The following is a 14,429-nucleotide window of genomic DNA, read 5'->3' as shown; positions in this document are numbered from 1 at the left end:
CTTATCTCTTTCTCCCATTTTCCTAGGATTAACAGTTAAGAATGCCAAAAAAAGAGAGATCAATACAAGAAGCTGCTTTTTTACTGCCATATTTTGCAGCTCAGATCTGGTGATGCAACCCATTCCCCCACCACCACCCTCTTTCTACCAACATGCAATTTGTCTTGGTTTTTTAAAGATCATTTGAGCCTCCTTTGCTCCATTCTGTCTCTTTGGTTTTGCTGAAGCCTCTTCTTTCTAGCTTCTCTGTCTCTCTTTGCCCCACCAGGCTGCTAAAGAACATCAGGCTTGGTTTGTTTGAAATCTAAACTCTGTAAACGTCTCCATCTAGTTCAATGTTTCCTAACTTCATCAATGTGAAGATGGATGTACTTCAACTCCCAGGATTCCCCAGACCCCCAGAATTCTGGGAGTTGAAGGTCACACATCTTAATGTTGTTGAAGTTGAGAAACATAGATCTTGTCTATCATTTTATTATTTTCTCCTTCTTCTAAAACTTCACTCTGTTGCCTCCTTCTTGATATGATTCCCTCACTTCATGAAATTAAGTCCACCCACCACTAAAGATATTTCACACCAAATGAGTGCAAACTCTGAAACAATAATAGCTGAAATGGTAACCACAGGGATGATTATATCACTAAATTATATATGGCAGCCCCATTATGATACAGCATGTCGACTCCTTAACATCTAATTCTGCCTCTGAAACCAGGTTTCAGAAAGAAGTATTTATCCACTTATTTGTGCAGTGACTGGTTTTTTTTAAAAAAATTGATATACATTTCATGTGGAGCAAGAATTTTAAGCTGTGCCTTTTAAACTAAAATTATATTGTATTGATTGGCCTGTGGTAATTTGGAACTTTAATATCTGATTCACTGTTATTCCTACATGAAAAGTGGGGAAGTTTTTTGTTCTATAAGCCAGACAAAGTATATATATATATATATATATTTCCTTCATGTTAGGAAGAAGAAAGAAGAAGCTATCTGTTATCAAACTATGATGTAGAGCTGGACTGCTAAGCAATACAGTAGATTTTATATGAATGTTGAAGAATTCAAACATGCGCTGAACAAAATCCAATTCATATATATATATATTTCTTTCTCAGCTGGTTCCCTTAAACAAACTGGAGGCAACCAGACCATCGCATTTGCAGCAGCCATGCTGTCCATAGATGCTGAACCCCCTCAGGGACCACCATCAAGTGTGCAGCCTTGTCATGTGCTGACTTTGTCACCAATAAAAATCCCAGTTTTAACATCACCTTTCCAAGGTATGAGTTTTTTGCTTGTTGATCAGTATAATATTTCAGTGCTGTAGGAACGAACTGTGGCTATTTGTTTTAAGAACAGTTTCCCATAGAAGCCAAACTTCAACTTAATCTTTGAGAAATACTTAGAATATAATAAAGCCCAATTTGGTTATGGGGCAAGTGTACTTCGGCTGATAACAGTGAGAAGATCCAAAAGACAAATGAATGGTTAAAGGTTCTGATCAGGATTTAAAAAAAAATGAATTTACCAATTGGGAAGTGGTGATTAGGTCATTTGTTGTATGAATGAAGAGACCCATCGGTAGAAGGGCAAATCTATTGATAAAAGAGTTGAACAGGTGTGGTGGTGGTGGGAACAGATGGTAGGAAGCGATGCTGGTAAGCCTTAAACATTAGACAGCAATTCTGTGGAATTAACTTGAAAAGGAAAGTCACCAGAAATGACTGAAAGCTGAGAAAAGATGCTGCATTAGCATCTGTTCTATGAGGGTGTGATTTACTGTATATGAAGTGGAGCCCTTGATGGGAGAGAGAAGCCATGGAGAGCTTATTGGCTAAGAAAGATTCTCAAAAGAAAAAGAAATGGTAAACAAGCAAACTTTCATTCGGTTCTTCCAGTTTGCAGTTTGAAAGGTAATGCTTGATCATGTCTTATAAATAATTCCATGAATAATCATCAAAGTTCTGTTTACCTAGAAAGGCTGTTTTCAAATGAGAGTGTCAGCCCCAAGTACTTGCCATAGAATTTACTGAATTACCACCAATCTACTGAACTGCAGAGGGAATGGGGCTGGGCTGTAATCTTCATAGTTATCAATGGGGCCTTGCATAAAAAATAACTCCAAAGGTTTATCTGTTGGGCAGTGTGCCATTTTTGGCTAGCTAATCAAAGCTGCACCATTTACATGAGTCATGACTCAGTATGTGTTATGTATTTATTAAATATATTGAGATGGCAAGCAATATTACCTGGCAATAACTTGCATTGAAATTCATAGAATTTACCTAGTAGTTGTGTGTGAACAGAATTGTTGCGAATCAGCTAAATTCTAAAGATGTCTTATTAATTAAATTAATGCTAACAATATGTTAAAACTATAGGTATTCATATAGACTTCTTGTAGTTATCTAAAAGGACAAAAAGCCTTAGATTTATCAATATAAGGGAGATAATCCTAAAATCTTATCTTGACTTCTTTCTTTATTTTTTGAGCGAAGAGTTTTCCTCAGATATAAACAGTGAATCATTTCAATGATGTACTTTTTAAAACAGCTGTTACAGCATATACTCACAGTAAAATTGCTTAAGCTCAAAAGAAGATTATTGCTATCCCATTGAGATAACCAGTTTGGTTTGACTTTTTCAAGGATAAACTTGTCAGGTTTTGGCAGCAGTGTTTTCCTTAGGTTGATAGGATATCAGATAGCATGTTAGGAGTACCAGAAAAATAAATCCATTATCAATCATGCAGCAGGAAATTGCATTATTTATAGATATTCTGTCAAGTGGAATGCACAATAGAAGTTTGAAATAAGTAAAAGTGAAAGCAGATACTACCTGAATTATGTAACTGCATCTGGCATACAGCACCTGGTTTATCTGGGGCATAATGGAAGGTATCATATATGTCATGGATATTGTATAGAACTGGAATTGATACCTTGGAAATCATCTAGTGGACTTGGGGTCCAGAATTGCAACTAGACTAATCCTAATGGATGGGCATTCAACTCTTTTTAGCACGTTAGCAAAGGATAGTCAACCTCCCATTTAGAAGTATGTCTAGTTTAATGAAGAGAAGGGTGAGGGGTGACATGATAGCAGTGTTCCAATATCTCAGGGGCTGCCACAAAGAGGGAGTCAAGCTATTCTCCAAAGCACCTGAAAGCAGGACAAGAAGCAACGGATGGAAACTAGTCAAGGAGAGAAGCAACCTAGAACTAAGGAGAAAATTCCTGACAGAACAATTAACCAGTGGAACAACCTGCCTTGCCCTTCTCTTCATTAAATTACACATACCCAATTCCAGCAACCGTTCCCTATATGTTTTAGCCTCCAGTCCCCTAATCATCTTTGTTGCTCTTCTCTGTACTCTTTCTAGAGTTTCAACAACTTTTTTACATCCCTCGGGAGAAGGGCGGTATAAAAATTTAATAAAACTAAACTAAACTAAAAAAAATTAATAAAACTAAACTAAACATCGTGGTGACCAAATATTTGTTGAAGTGTTCTTTCCTTTCCTTCTATCTTTCCCAAGATTATGGATTTCTCAAAAGAGCTAGGTCTACACATAACTTCCTCAAAATTTGATAATTTGAGCTTTGTCATTTGTGTTTTAAGTAAGAATCAGAGATTCTTAACTTGTTCTATGATCCATTTGTGTTTTTCTACTACGTGCATTGTATTCTCACACAGTTTTTCAAAGAGCAAAATTCAAAAACATCAATACCGCATTCCATTTGATTCCCTTGGTAAAATAGAAGAGTGATTTACCATTTCCTTTTGCCAGGCATTGCCAAGAAAATCACATGGATCGACAATATAAAATGATGGACAGTAGAGTGCCAGATGATGGTGGAATGGTTAAATTCAGAATGGACGGCACTTACCATGTGGTTGAGGAACAGCTTTTGTCACTAAGCTGATCCTCATCCTCCAAAATTGTCCTGTATCACTTCTGCTTTATATAAAGGTCTGGTTTGAGCAATTGAGCAATTGGGATGATCATTATGCTTCAGATGATTCTTACCCGTGCCTTGTAGGAGTTTTCCCCCCACTACAATGAGATAACATAGGATGACTTGAGGGTGTTCACCTTATAGCAGAGGCTTCCATCTTACATAATTCATGATTCAAATTGCTCTAGTTTACCTTTATTATTTTCATTAATTTCTGAAAGAGTATCAGACTACCACAATCTATGTTATTTCTGTTTACAACCTACACGTATCTCATTCCACTTCAGATCTCTGAGAATTGCTGGCTATGTTTGCCTAAATTATATAATGCAGCACATTTGTTTAATCCTAATAATACTCTTTTTTTTCATAATGTTCCTTCTCCAGTTCAATGACATGCTAAAGAAAGGAACATAAGTTTATGAGATGTTTTTTCATGGCTATGATAGCAGTTAAATAAATAACAACAATTTCCTAGAGTTGGAAGAAAATGCTAATTATTTAAGCTTGTAAAGAAATCTTAAACTACAAAGCAAACACAGAATTCAGTGAAAGCTGTGTAATTGAACAATTTACAATAATTGCAGCAAGAATATACCTAATATGCATGATAGCAATAGCTCACGGTAATAACATTTTGTAAAACAAATGGCCAAACTGTTATTTATTATTGTATACATGTAGCAGTTTAATACATTTTTAATAGTTGAGCAAATGAAGAGGATGTGCTGCAATTTATCAGAAATAATAGGGTTATTTAATACAAATCAATAATATAAGCCCATGTAGAATGTATAAAGAGGATTACTTTTGACAGCATTATGATATGATTATCCTTCCCCAGTCCTGGTTCTCTAAATATTGGTGCAACTCATTAGTCCTGAATGTTGAATTAGTCCTGAATGCTGGATAGGAAACTTGGAGACCCATAGTTGAATATCTGGAGGCTTAAGAAAGAAAACAGTTATTGTTTTTGAGCCAGGTTCCAGCTACAAGTACAGATTAGGCAAAACCTGGCTCAAAACAGTAACTGAGAGGGACATTGGAGTCTCTCTCACTTAAATATGAGCCAGCAGTGTGCAGTAGCAGCCAAAAAAGCTAATGCAATCCTTGGTTATATAAACAGAGGCATAGAATCAAAATCATGTGAAGTATTAGTACCGCTTTATAAAACCTTACTAAGACCTCACCTGGAATATTGCATCCAGTTTTAGTCCACCACATTACAAAAAAAGATGTTGAGACTTTGGAAAAAGTGCAGAGAAGAGCAGCTAAGATGATTAAAGGCCTGGAGACTAAAACATATTAAGAACAGTTGCATTTGGGCATGGCTAATCTAGAGAAAGGGATGCGGTGGCTCAGTGGGTTAGGACACTGAGCTTGTTGATCAGAAGGTCGGCAGTTTGGCGGGTCGAATCCCAAGTGCCGTGTAACAGAGTTGAGCGCCTGTTACTCGTCCCAGCTTCTGCCAACCTAGCAGTTCAAAAGCACATAAAAATGCAAGTAGAAAAATAGGGACCACTGCGGTGGGAAGGTAACAGCGTTCCGTGCGCCTTTGGCGTCTAGTCATGCCGGCCACATGACCAGGGAGACGTCCTTGGACAAGCGCTGGCTCTTCGGCTTTGAAATGGAGATGAGCACCGGCCCCCAGAGTTGGAAACAACTAGCATGCATGTGCTGGGGAACCTTTACCTTACCTTTACCTTTAATCTAGAGAAAAGAAGGATTAGGAGTGACATGATAGCAGTATTCCAGTATTTGAGTGACTGCCACAAAGAAGAGGGGGGGACAACCTATTTTCCAAATTAGCAGAAGGCAAGGCAAGAAACAATGGTTGGAAACTAATCAAGGAGAGAAGCAACCTGGAATTAAGGAGAAACTTCCTAATAGTGAGAAAAATTAACCAGTGGAACAGCTTGCCTTCAGAAGTTGTGGGTGCTTCATCACTGGAGGTTTTTAAGAGAGACTGGACAGCCACTTGTCTGAAATGGTAGATGCTTGAGCAGGGGATTGGACTAGAAGACCTCCAAGGTCCCTTCCAGCTCTATTCTGATGTTTTAAAAAAGAGTCTAAGAGGATGATACTATGGTAATTCCTGAACAGATGCACAAGAGGAATGGAATACACATTATATTTTCAAAACACAGTGTTTTACTTTACTTGTTCCTTTTCCCTTGCAAAATTGCTTCCTCATAAGTTTTCAGCTGAATTGTACAACTGACAGTGAAGTGAAGTTAAATGAAAGTTTCTTTTCCTGAAAGAGGACAAAAATGTTGATTGTTCAAAAGTAGTAGTCAGCTCTCAAGAATGAAATGTTTCTCTACAAAGTTTAATAACTGGGGGGGGGTGAGGAAAGAAGCAAATAATCTAATATTGAGATAATCTCTTGTGTAAAGTATATTTTACAGCCAGTCTTCCTTTCAGCTAAAAAAATATCAATATATAGGCATTCATAAAGCATGACTTACTGCCCTTCAGTCTGACCAAAATAAATCTTTCAGAGAATGCTGTCTGAGGACTCTAAAAGCTATTGTATTTTCATTATCTTTTTTTGATGTATAATGTAATTTTTCATGCTTGTCTTTCATAATATTTTGATAGGTTATCTTGTCATTGTAGATGCAAAATTGAAAAGTGTAAAAAGCCCTCAACATAACATTATTGTTCTCCAGACCTTACATAAGATAATTTAGATCGAAGTAGCTTTGGCATTTATACTGGGACTAAAACTGTTGTAAAAAATGTTACACTTATTAAACATTACTGTTATTTTCCCCTGTCCAATCGATATATTTATTTGGAAGTTAATTATATGACCATATGCACACTAAACGCATGAAACATGCTCTAATATAGTCTTTCTCAAACTTGGCAACGTTAACATGTGTGGACTTCAATTCCCTAGGGAATTCTGGAAATTGACGTCCACATATTTCTCAGTTGTTTGACAAACAATTGCTCTAACAGAAAAAGTCAACTATGAACTACCTGACCATATTTTGAATGAACCTTTTTACCTTCCACTAATGCTTCCCTTACTATTGCTTCCCATTTAAGCTTTTCTGCTTCACTGTTGGTTTTAATGGGGTCTTTGACAACTTGCTACAGCCAACTCACCATGGCCAATTGGCCATGGCCAACTCATCACGGCCAACTCACCATTGCCAACTTTCCACAGGACAATAGTTACATTAATATCGAAGAAATAGCAGAATAGAATCATTAAAGAAAGGATGCCAAAGGAGAGACAAAATGAAATGTGAATGACAAATATTGTAATTTGGCATTCTTTCTTTAATGATTCTATTCCACTATTTTTTCAATCCCTTGGTGGGTTGGCCATGGAGAATTATCCCATGGTGAGTTGGCTATGGCTTGTTGGCTGCGACATGTTGTCCCATTCCGGCTAAATAAATGGCAGCTTTAACTTTTTGGGGGGAGAATGGATTGAACAAAATTTAAAGGCTTGCCATTTCTGACAGTGTCAACATATTTCAAATAGGTGCTCCGACAGCTTTCATCATTTGAGGTCCAACAACAATGAAGAGCTCATAACTTATTTTATATTGGAGCAGAGCTGTGTGATATTCTGAAGAACACTCTATCCTTTTGAGCAGATCTAACCTGCTTGATTTCATATATAAATGCAGAGTAAAAACAATAGCCTAGCAGGAACAGGAGATCTGAGCAGAGGACTTGGGCATTCCTTGAGGAAGGGAAACATTGAATATGATTGTGGCACTGGATTAAACCAGGGAAGCTGTAGGTTTAAATGAGTTCTTATCCATTGTGCTCACTGGGTGACTTTGAGCCAGTCACTATTTTTCAGTCTAGCCTATTCCATAGGTTGTTATTTGAAAGGCAAACTTGAAATGCTGTATTTGCTGCCTTTGAGCTTTTGGAGGCGAGATGGGATTTAAATCAATTGAACAAACAAACTAATAAATAAATCTTTGTCTTGCCAATGGCAGAATTCTTGTCCTGAAAGTCCATGCATGATGAGTCAGCTCTTTTTAGACTCAGTGGGTGTTGTCAGCATGAAGAACAGCATCAAGGAGGCAGGTTAGCACTCTGCACTCCTGCAGCATCTCTATGTACTTATAAATAAACACTAGAAGCATCTTTCAGTTGTTGCTTGTGTTCTATTAATCCCACTAGGGAAGAAATGTCTGCAGGCCTGAGTGCTCAGTATGAGATCTTTTATTCATCATTGTCTGTAGAGTACTAACGGTAGAACAACATACTGGAGGGAAAATTCCAGACTGACTGTGGATATGGATTATTCATAGTATCCAGAAAATCTGGTACATTTCCCCACAATATGGGATTGCACACTGAAGTAAATGTATTAACTGACTTATCCAAGCAATACAAATTACTAGAGTCAAGGATGGATCCATAATCCAAAATAGCCCATGAAAACGTTTGTTTCAGAAAATTATCTTTTAAAAAAATGAGTAAGAGGTGTTCTCTCTGTAAGTTAACAAAATTCCGTAAAACCTGGCTCATAAAAAAGAATATTTTAGTTAGAAAGCCTAGATATTGTTAAATACAGAAACCTAGATTTTAATATGATAAAGAAATCAGTCAAATAAATATTTTCCTTTGTATTATTTCTCATATAAGAATAACACAATCGCTTATATATCAAAGCAGCAGAATCTTGGTAATAACTAATGTTTCACCTCCAAAAAAAATATATTTCAGCATAGACCTAGCTCTTTGTAATATTCTATATAAAACTAAAACTCTCGTTGTCTGTTTGTACCCTTCACTTAGCCCAAACATGCAACATAGCACAACAATTTTTGAATCAAGTTACTTCAAATCTGCTAACTTAAAGAATGTGTAAAATAAATCAGGATCCACTACTCCCACCGCACTGAAATTTTAAGGATCTCAGATGACTTTTATTCTCAAAACTGCAGCCACTGCAGTGTCCCCACAATCATGTGAACATGATTTCCAACCTTCTCTGCCAGCTTCCCACAAGCAAAGGCGATGGGGAAGCCAGAGGATGTCATAAATTTCTCCTGCTACTTTTTTGCATGCCCATGGTAATTCTGTTTATCTGTTTACATAAGTAAATATTGACTTATTATTGATGTTCATTATTATTATTGATGTGCCTCTACAATTATTTTTTCTACTTATGATGTATACTTACTTTTCTTAGGTAGTCACAAGACCACCCAACATTGGGCTAAAAAGTAACACGGCCAACCTAAAATTTAATGTTATTCTGTTCATATCACACTGCACTACCTTTCTCTCAAAGGATGACCCAACAGGTTGTAGGCTGTCTAGTAATAATAAAAAAAATGATCCATCCTTGAACCACTGATCCCATGCCTATTTCCCTCACCTCTGACTGTGGCTATTATCAATACTGATTTCTCCCTTGGCATAATGGTGGTATGAATTTATTTCAGAAGCCCAAAGTAACAACAAAAATCAACATTTCCTCTGGCATTAGCTTTTGAAACATTTCTTTTCCACCAGTTTCCCTCTATATCACTGGGTGTATCCAGATCTAGGAATGCTTCCCTATAATTCTTGGCTTGCAAATTATTAATGAAACTCTGGGAACATGCAGCCCCCTTTTCCCTCCCTTCTCAGGAGAGCAGCTGGAACTGTTTCTGAAGTGGAAAACAACAATTGCATCTAATGCAAAGAGTCAGTTGTGAGAAAAGATAAAAAATAATTTCCAGGGTTCTGTGTAATATTTGTAATTTGCAGATTATTTTTCCAGTAAAGCTCTCGAGTGGAAGGGGAAAGACATTCCCGAGGTGATTAACAAGGATGATAAGAAAAGCAAGCTAGTGGCCTGAGGTGATACAGCATGTGAATCGATACAGAGCGAACCCATAGTGCCTTTAAAAAAAAAACCTCGCCAGAAAGATTTGGTTTCCATGCAGCAATGTAGCTCTAAGCAATCTGTAGATTTTAGCTGAGCTCAGATAAAGTCCTTGTTTTATTTTATTATTTGATTTTATTTTTATGTCATCTCTGTAAGCACTCTGCTCCCTGTTAGGCATATGGTGTTAGCCTACAATGTTGGGTTGAAAATATATTAACCATAATGCTATGTCTTTAAGTTGTTAATTGGCCAATGGGTGTGTAAGTGTTCTCATGGCCATAAGAGGAAGCTAGGAACGTAGCTTCTCTCTCTCTCTGAATTCACTGATCTCTACTATTACTGTTTTTGCTCTGCTGTTGGTTTACTACTGTTGTAAGCTGAACTGTGTATTGACCTCTGGACCGGTAAGAAGACTTTGTATTTTGGATTGCTACTTGGACTGTTTATTTTTGACTGTGCATTTTTGTTTTTACACCACCTCAAAGTAAAATACTTTTTGCTTTTAGAACTCAGTGTATTTCTGTGTGACTTTTACTGCTCTCAGTGCCCTTCCTTGTCTGTGCAACTCTTTGGTAGCACAAGGAGACCTCTGCACAACAAATTCCTTAACACTGGTTATGGGCCCAGGCCTGTACTGAGAGTAAGTACACACAGTATTCCTAGCTGAGTTTGTATTTGGTGTAAAATGGCACAGGAACAGTTGTCAGGCATCTCCTGGATAACCCGGTTGGATGGGACAAACTATGTTTCCTGGTCCACAACATGCTGCTTGCTTTTGCGCAAGGAAGGACTATGGGCTGTTGTAAATAACCCACCAGATACTACTGCTTGGGATCCAGATGACGAAGAGGATGCAAAGAAGTTAGACAACTTTAAACGTAGCAATGAGAAAGCTCTTTGCATTATTGGACTAACACTGAATGACCAGCAGCTTGTCCATATTCGTGGTGAGGAGTCTGCTGCTAGGTGTTGGGATATTTTGCGAAGGCTTTATGTTCGAGACAGTGTGGGTGCACATATACACCTTACACGTAAGCTGTTTAGGGCTCGTCTGCAGAAGAATGGAGATATGCTGACCCATTTAAATTACATGAAGGCAACTTTTCAAGAGCTTCATGAAAAGGAGCTGATTTTTTCAGAGTTGCATCAGGTCTACATTATTCTGTCATCTTTGGATGAGAGTTATGATGAGTATGTTTCTTCTTTGGAAGTCCTGACCAGAGAGGAACTGACATTGACTAACATTACTGGGAGACTGCTGGAAGAGTCCAGAAGGAGGCGTGACAGAGACCAGCTGAGAGAGACACAGCCACAAGAGGAGCAGCCATTCTCCACTGCTTACAACGTCAAGAAATGTTATTCTTGTGGGGCTAGAGGGCATATAGCCAAATTCTGTAGAAAGGGTAAAAAACAGAATGTGAATAGCAGTGGGAAGGCTAAGAAGGGCATTGGTTTGGCTATTTCTGGTGAACCAACATCCAGAAACAATGAATTGTGGGTTGTTGATAGTGGGGCTTCACAATGCATTACTAAAGTGAAAAAGAGGTTTGTTAATATGAAAAACAGCAACCAATATGTTTCACTAGCCAATGGTTGGAGGATGAAGGCCTCTGGTGAAGGTAATTCCTATTGTCCATGCATTGATGAACAGTTACCTATGTTATATATACCTAAACTAAGATTCAACCTGTTATCTGTAAGGGAATTGGTTAAGGTTGGGTTTGTGGTAACATTCAGAGGGGAGCAATGCACTATTGAGAGGAATGGAACCTGTGTAACTGCAAATTTGAAAAATGGTTTATTCGTTCTCACAAGTAACCAGGTTAGTACAGTTAAAGCTAACTCGATATGTGAGAACAAGAAGCCACATGATGAATGTATACATTTATTGCATAGGCGGTTAGGGCATGTAAACTTTAACTCACTACGTAAAACAGTTGAGTTAGTAGAGGGAGTTAAACTGAAGCCATGTAGTAAGTATTTGAATTGCAATGCCTGTAATCAGGAAAAGAGCAAGGTAACTCCTGCAAACAGGATAAACAGCTTCAAAACAACTGTACCTTTGGAATTTGTGTTTGCTGATTTAATTGGACCCATGAAACCAAGTTTAGGAGGGTCATGTTATGTTTTAAGTATATTGGACCACTACTCTAGATATGGTTTTTGTTATCTGCTTAAGTCAAAGGCAGGGACGCGGTGGCTCAGTGGGTTAGGACGCTGAGCTTGTCGATCGGAAGGTCGGCAGTTTGGCGGGTCGAATCCCGAGTGCCGCGTAGCAGAGTGAGCGCCTGTTACTCGTCCCAGCTTCTGCCCACCTAGCAGTTCGAAAGCATGTAAAAATGCAAGTAGAAAAATAGGGACCACTACGGTGGGAAGGTAACAGCGTTCCGTGCGCCTTTGGCGTCTAGTCATGCCGGCCACATGACCACGGAGATGTCCTCGGACAAGCGCTGGCTCTTCGGCTATGAAACGGAGATGAGCACCGGCCCCTAGAGTCGGAAACGACTAGCACACATGTGCGGGGGAACCTTTACCTTTACCTTAAGTCAAAGGCAGATACTTTCCAACAATTTGCAAACTGGCTGAAGTTCGTGGAGAGAAAAACAAAGAGAAAGGTTCAGTGCATAATTACTGATAATGGTACTGAATTTACAAATAAGCGTTTTGTTGATATGTTACAATCAGCTGGTATTGAGCATAAACGTTCAGCCCCATATAGGCCTCAACATAATGCTTTTGTTGAGAGACGTGGGCAAACGTTACAAGCCATGATTAGAACCATGTTAAGAGATTCTGGCTTAACAGATAGACTGTGGGGGGAGGCAGCAAAATGTGCAAACCATGTTCTGAATATAGTTGCTAATACTTCTACTGGTAAAATACCATATACAATATGGCATGGTAGAAGACCAAACCTTGATTACCTGCACACGTTTGGCACCCCAGCTTGGGTCCACATTCCTGCACAACTCAGGAGTAAAGGCCAACATAGGGCTAGGCAATTATACTTCGTAGGTTACGAAGCTAACCACAGATCCTATCGTTTCTGGGAACGAGGCACAACTAATGTATATAACAGTGCTAGTGCAAAATTCCTTGAGCACGTTGGTTGGGATAGGTTAGAGCAAGAAACTGTTAATACTGATCCTCTAGTGTTTGAGGACTCCTCTGATAACGTAACTAGTAATGATAATACATCTCCTGTAAATATAAAAGATGAAGAGGAGATAGGGGAGATAAAAGAGGAATCAGAGGAAGGAAAGGAGTCTGAAATTCAAAGCCCTGTAATTCCTTGGCGTTCAATGCGTATCAGACATCCACCTGATCGCTATGAAGCTAGTATAGTATGTCAAGTTAGTGTAGAGCCTTCTAACTATGATGAGATCAGGATGTATCCTGAAAAAGAACAAGCATCATGGAAAGCTGCAATGAACAGGGAGTTGAAGTCTTTGCAGAATCTTAAGGTTTATCAGAAAGCAAAACTGCCACCTGGTGAGCAAGCTATAGGTTGTAAATGGATATATAAAATAAAGAAGGGTGTAGACGAAACTATAACCCATAAGGCACGTTTGGTTGCACAAGGTTTTGCCCAAACTACTGAGGATTATGACGAGGTGTTTGCACCCAGTCTAAGGGCAACTACTTTAAGAGCAGCTTTAGTATGGGCGGCTAAAAACCAATATATGGTTAATCATGTAGATGTTGAAACTGCATATTTACATGCTCCATTGCAACATACTATTTATTTAAGAATACCACCAGGATTGACCAGTGATAGAGACCATGATTGTTGGGAATTAAAGAAAAGCCTCTATGGATTGAAACAATCAGGCTATGAGTGTAATACATGTTTAGTTAATGAGTTAAGTGCAATAGGTTTTGTAGCCAGTAATGCTGATCCTTGTTTGTTTAGAAGAGAACACAACGGAGCATTATCTTTTCTCTTATTATTCACAGATGATATTGCAATAATAACAAAAACTGAGTTAGAAGCACAAACTATCATTTCAAGATTGCAAAATAAATTCACAATTAGAAATCTTGGGAAAATTAGCCACTATTTGGGGTTAGATATTGTGAAAACAAATAGGGGTTTTAAGGTGTCACAAGCCAGTAAAATATCTCAGTTATTAAAGAGATACAACATGGAAATGTGTAAACCAGCAAAAACTCCGATGGCTATGGATTTTAAGGACACTAATGTTGAGAGTCCTGTATTTGATAAGACTATGTACCAATCTTTGATAGGAAGTCTTATGTATCTGAGTAATTGGTCTAGACCTGATATTTCTTACTGTGTAAATCAATTAGCTAGGTACAACAATAATCCAACTGTTAGACACTGGCAATCAGCTAAACGAGTATTAAGGTATTTGAAGCAGACTATTCACTACTCGTTATATCTAGAGCCAAATCGTGAGTTAATCCTTACTGCATATGCAGATGCGAGTTTTGCCTCTGATACAAACACTCGTAAATCTACTTCAGGGTTGGCTGTTATGTTGGGTGATTCTTTGATTGGATGGAAGTCCATCAGACAAAAGCACATAAGCTTATCTACAATGGAGGCTGAATTTTCATGTCTATCAGTGTTATGTACAGAACTG

At 38.1% G+C, this 14,429-nt stretch overlaps 1 protein-coding gene across 1 annotated transcript in view; it reads left to right on the top strand.

The window, feature by feature from the left end:
• Window positions 1-14,429, top strand: part of TCERG1L (transcription elongation regulator 1 like) — a gene marked incomplete at its 5' end in the record, with an annotated part of 189,188 nt that overhangs the window by 25,743 nt on the left and 149,016 nt on the right. The window contains one exon of the mRNA XM_081329237.1: window positions 1,119-1,283. Coding sequence (XP_081185363.1) covers window positions 1,119-1,283 — 165 coding nt within the window. The remainder of the gene's footprint in view (window positions 1-1,118; window positions 1,284-14,429) is intronic.

Source organism: Vipera berus (assembly GCF_964194415.1).
Source record: "Vipera berus genome assembly, chromosome: 5".
NCBI lineage: Eukaryota > Metazoa > Chordata > Lepidosauria > Squamata > Viperidae > Vipera > Vipera berus.
Note: the sequence above shows the minus strand (reverse complement) of the source record. Positions and strands in the feature narration are given on the sequence as shown.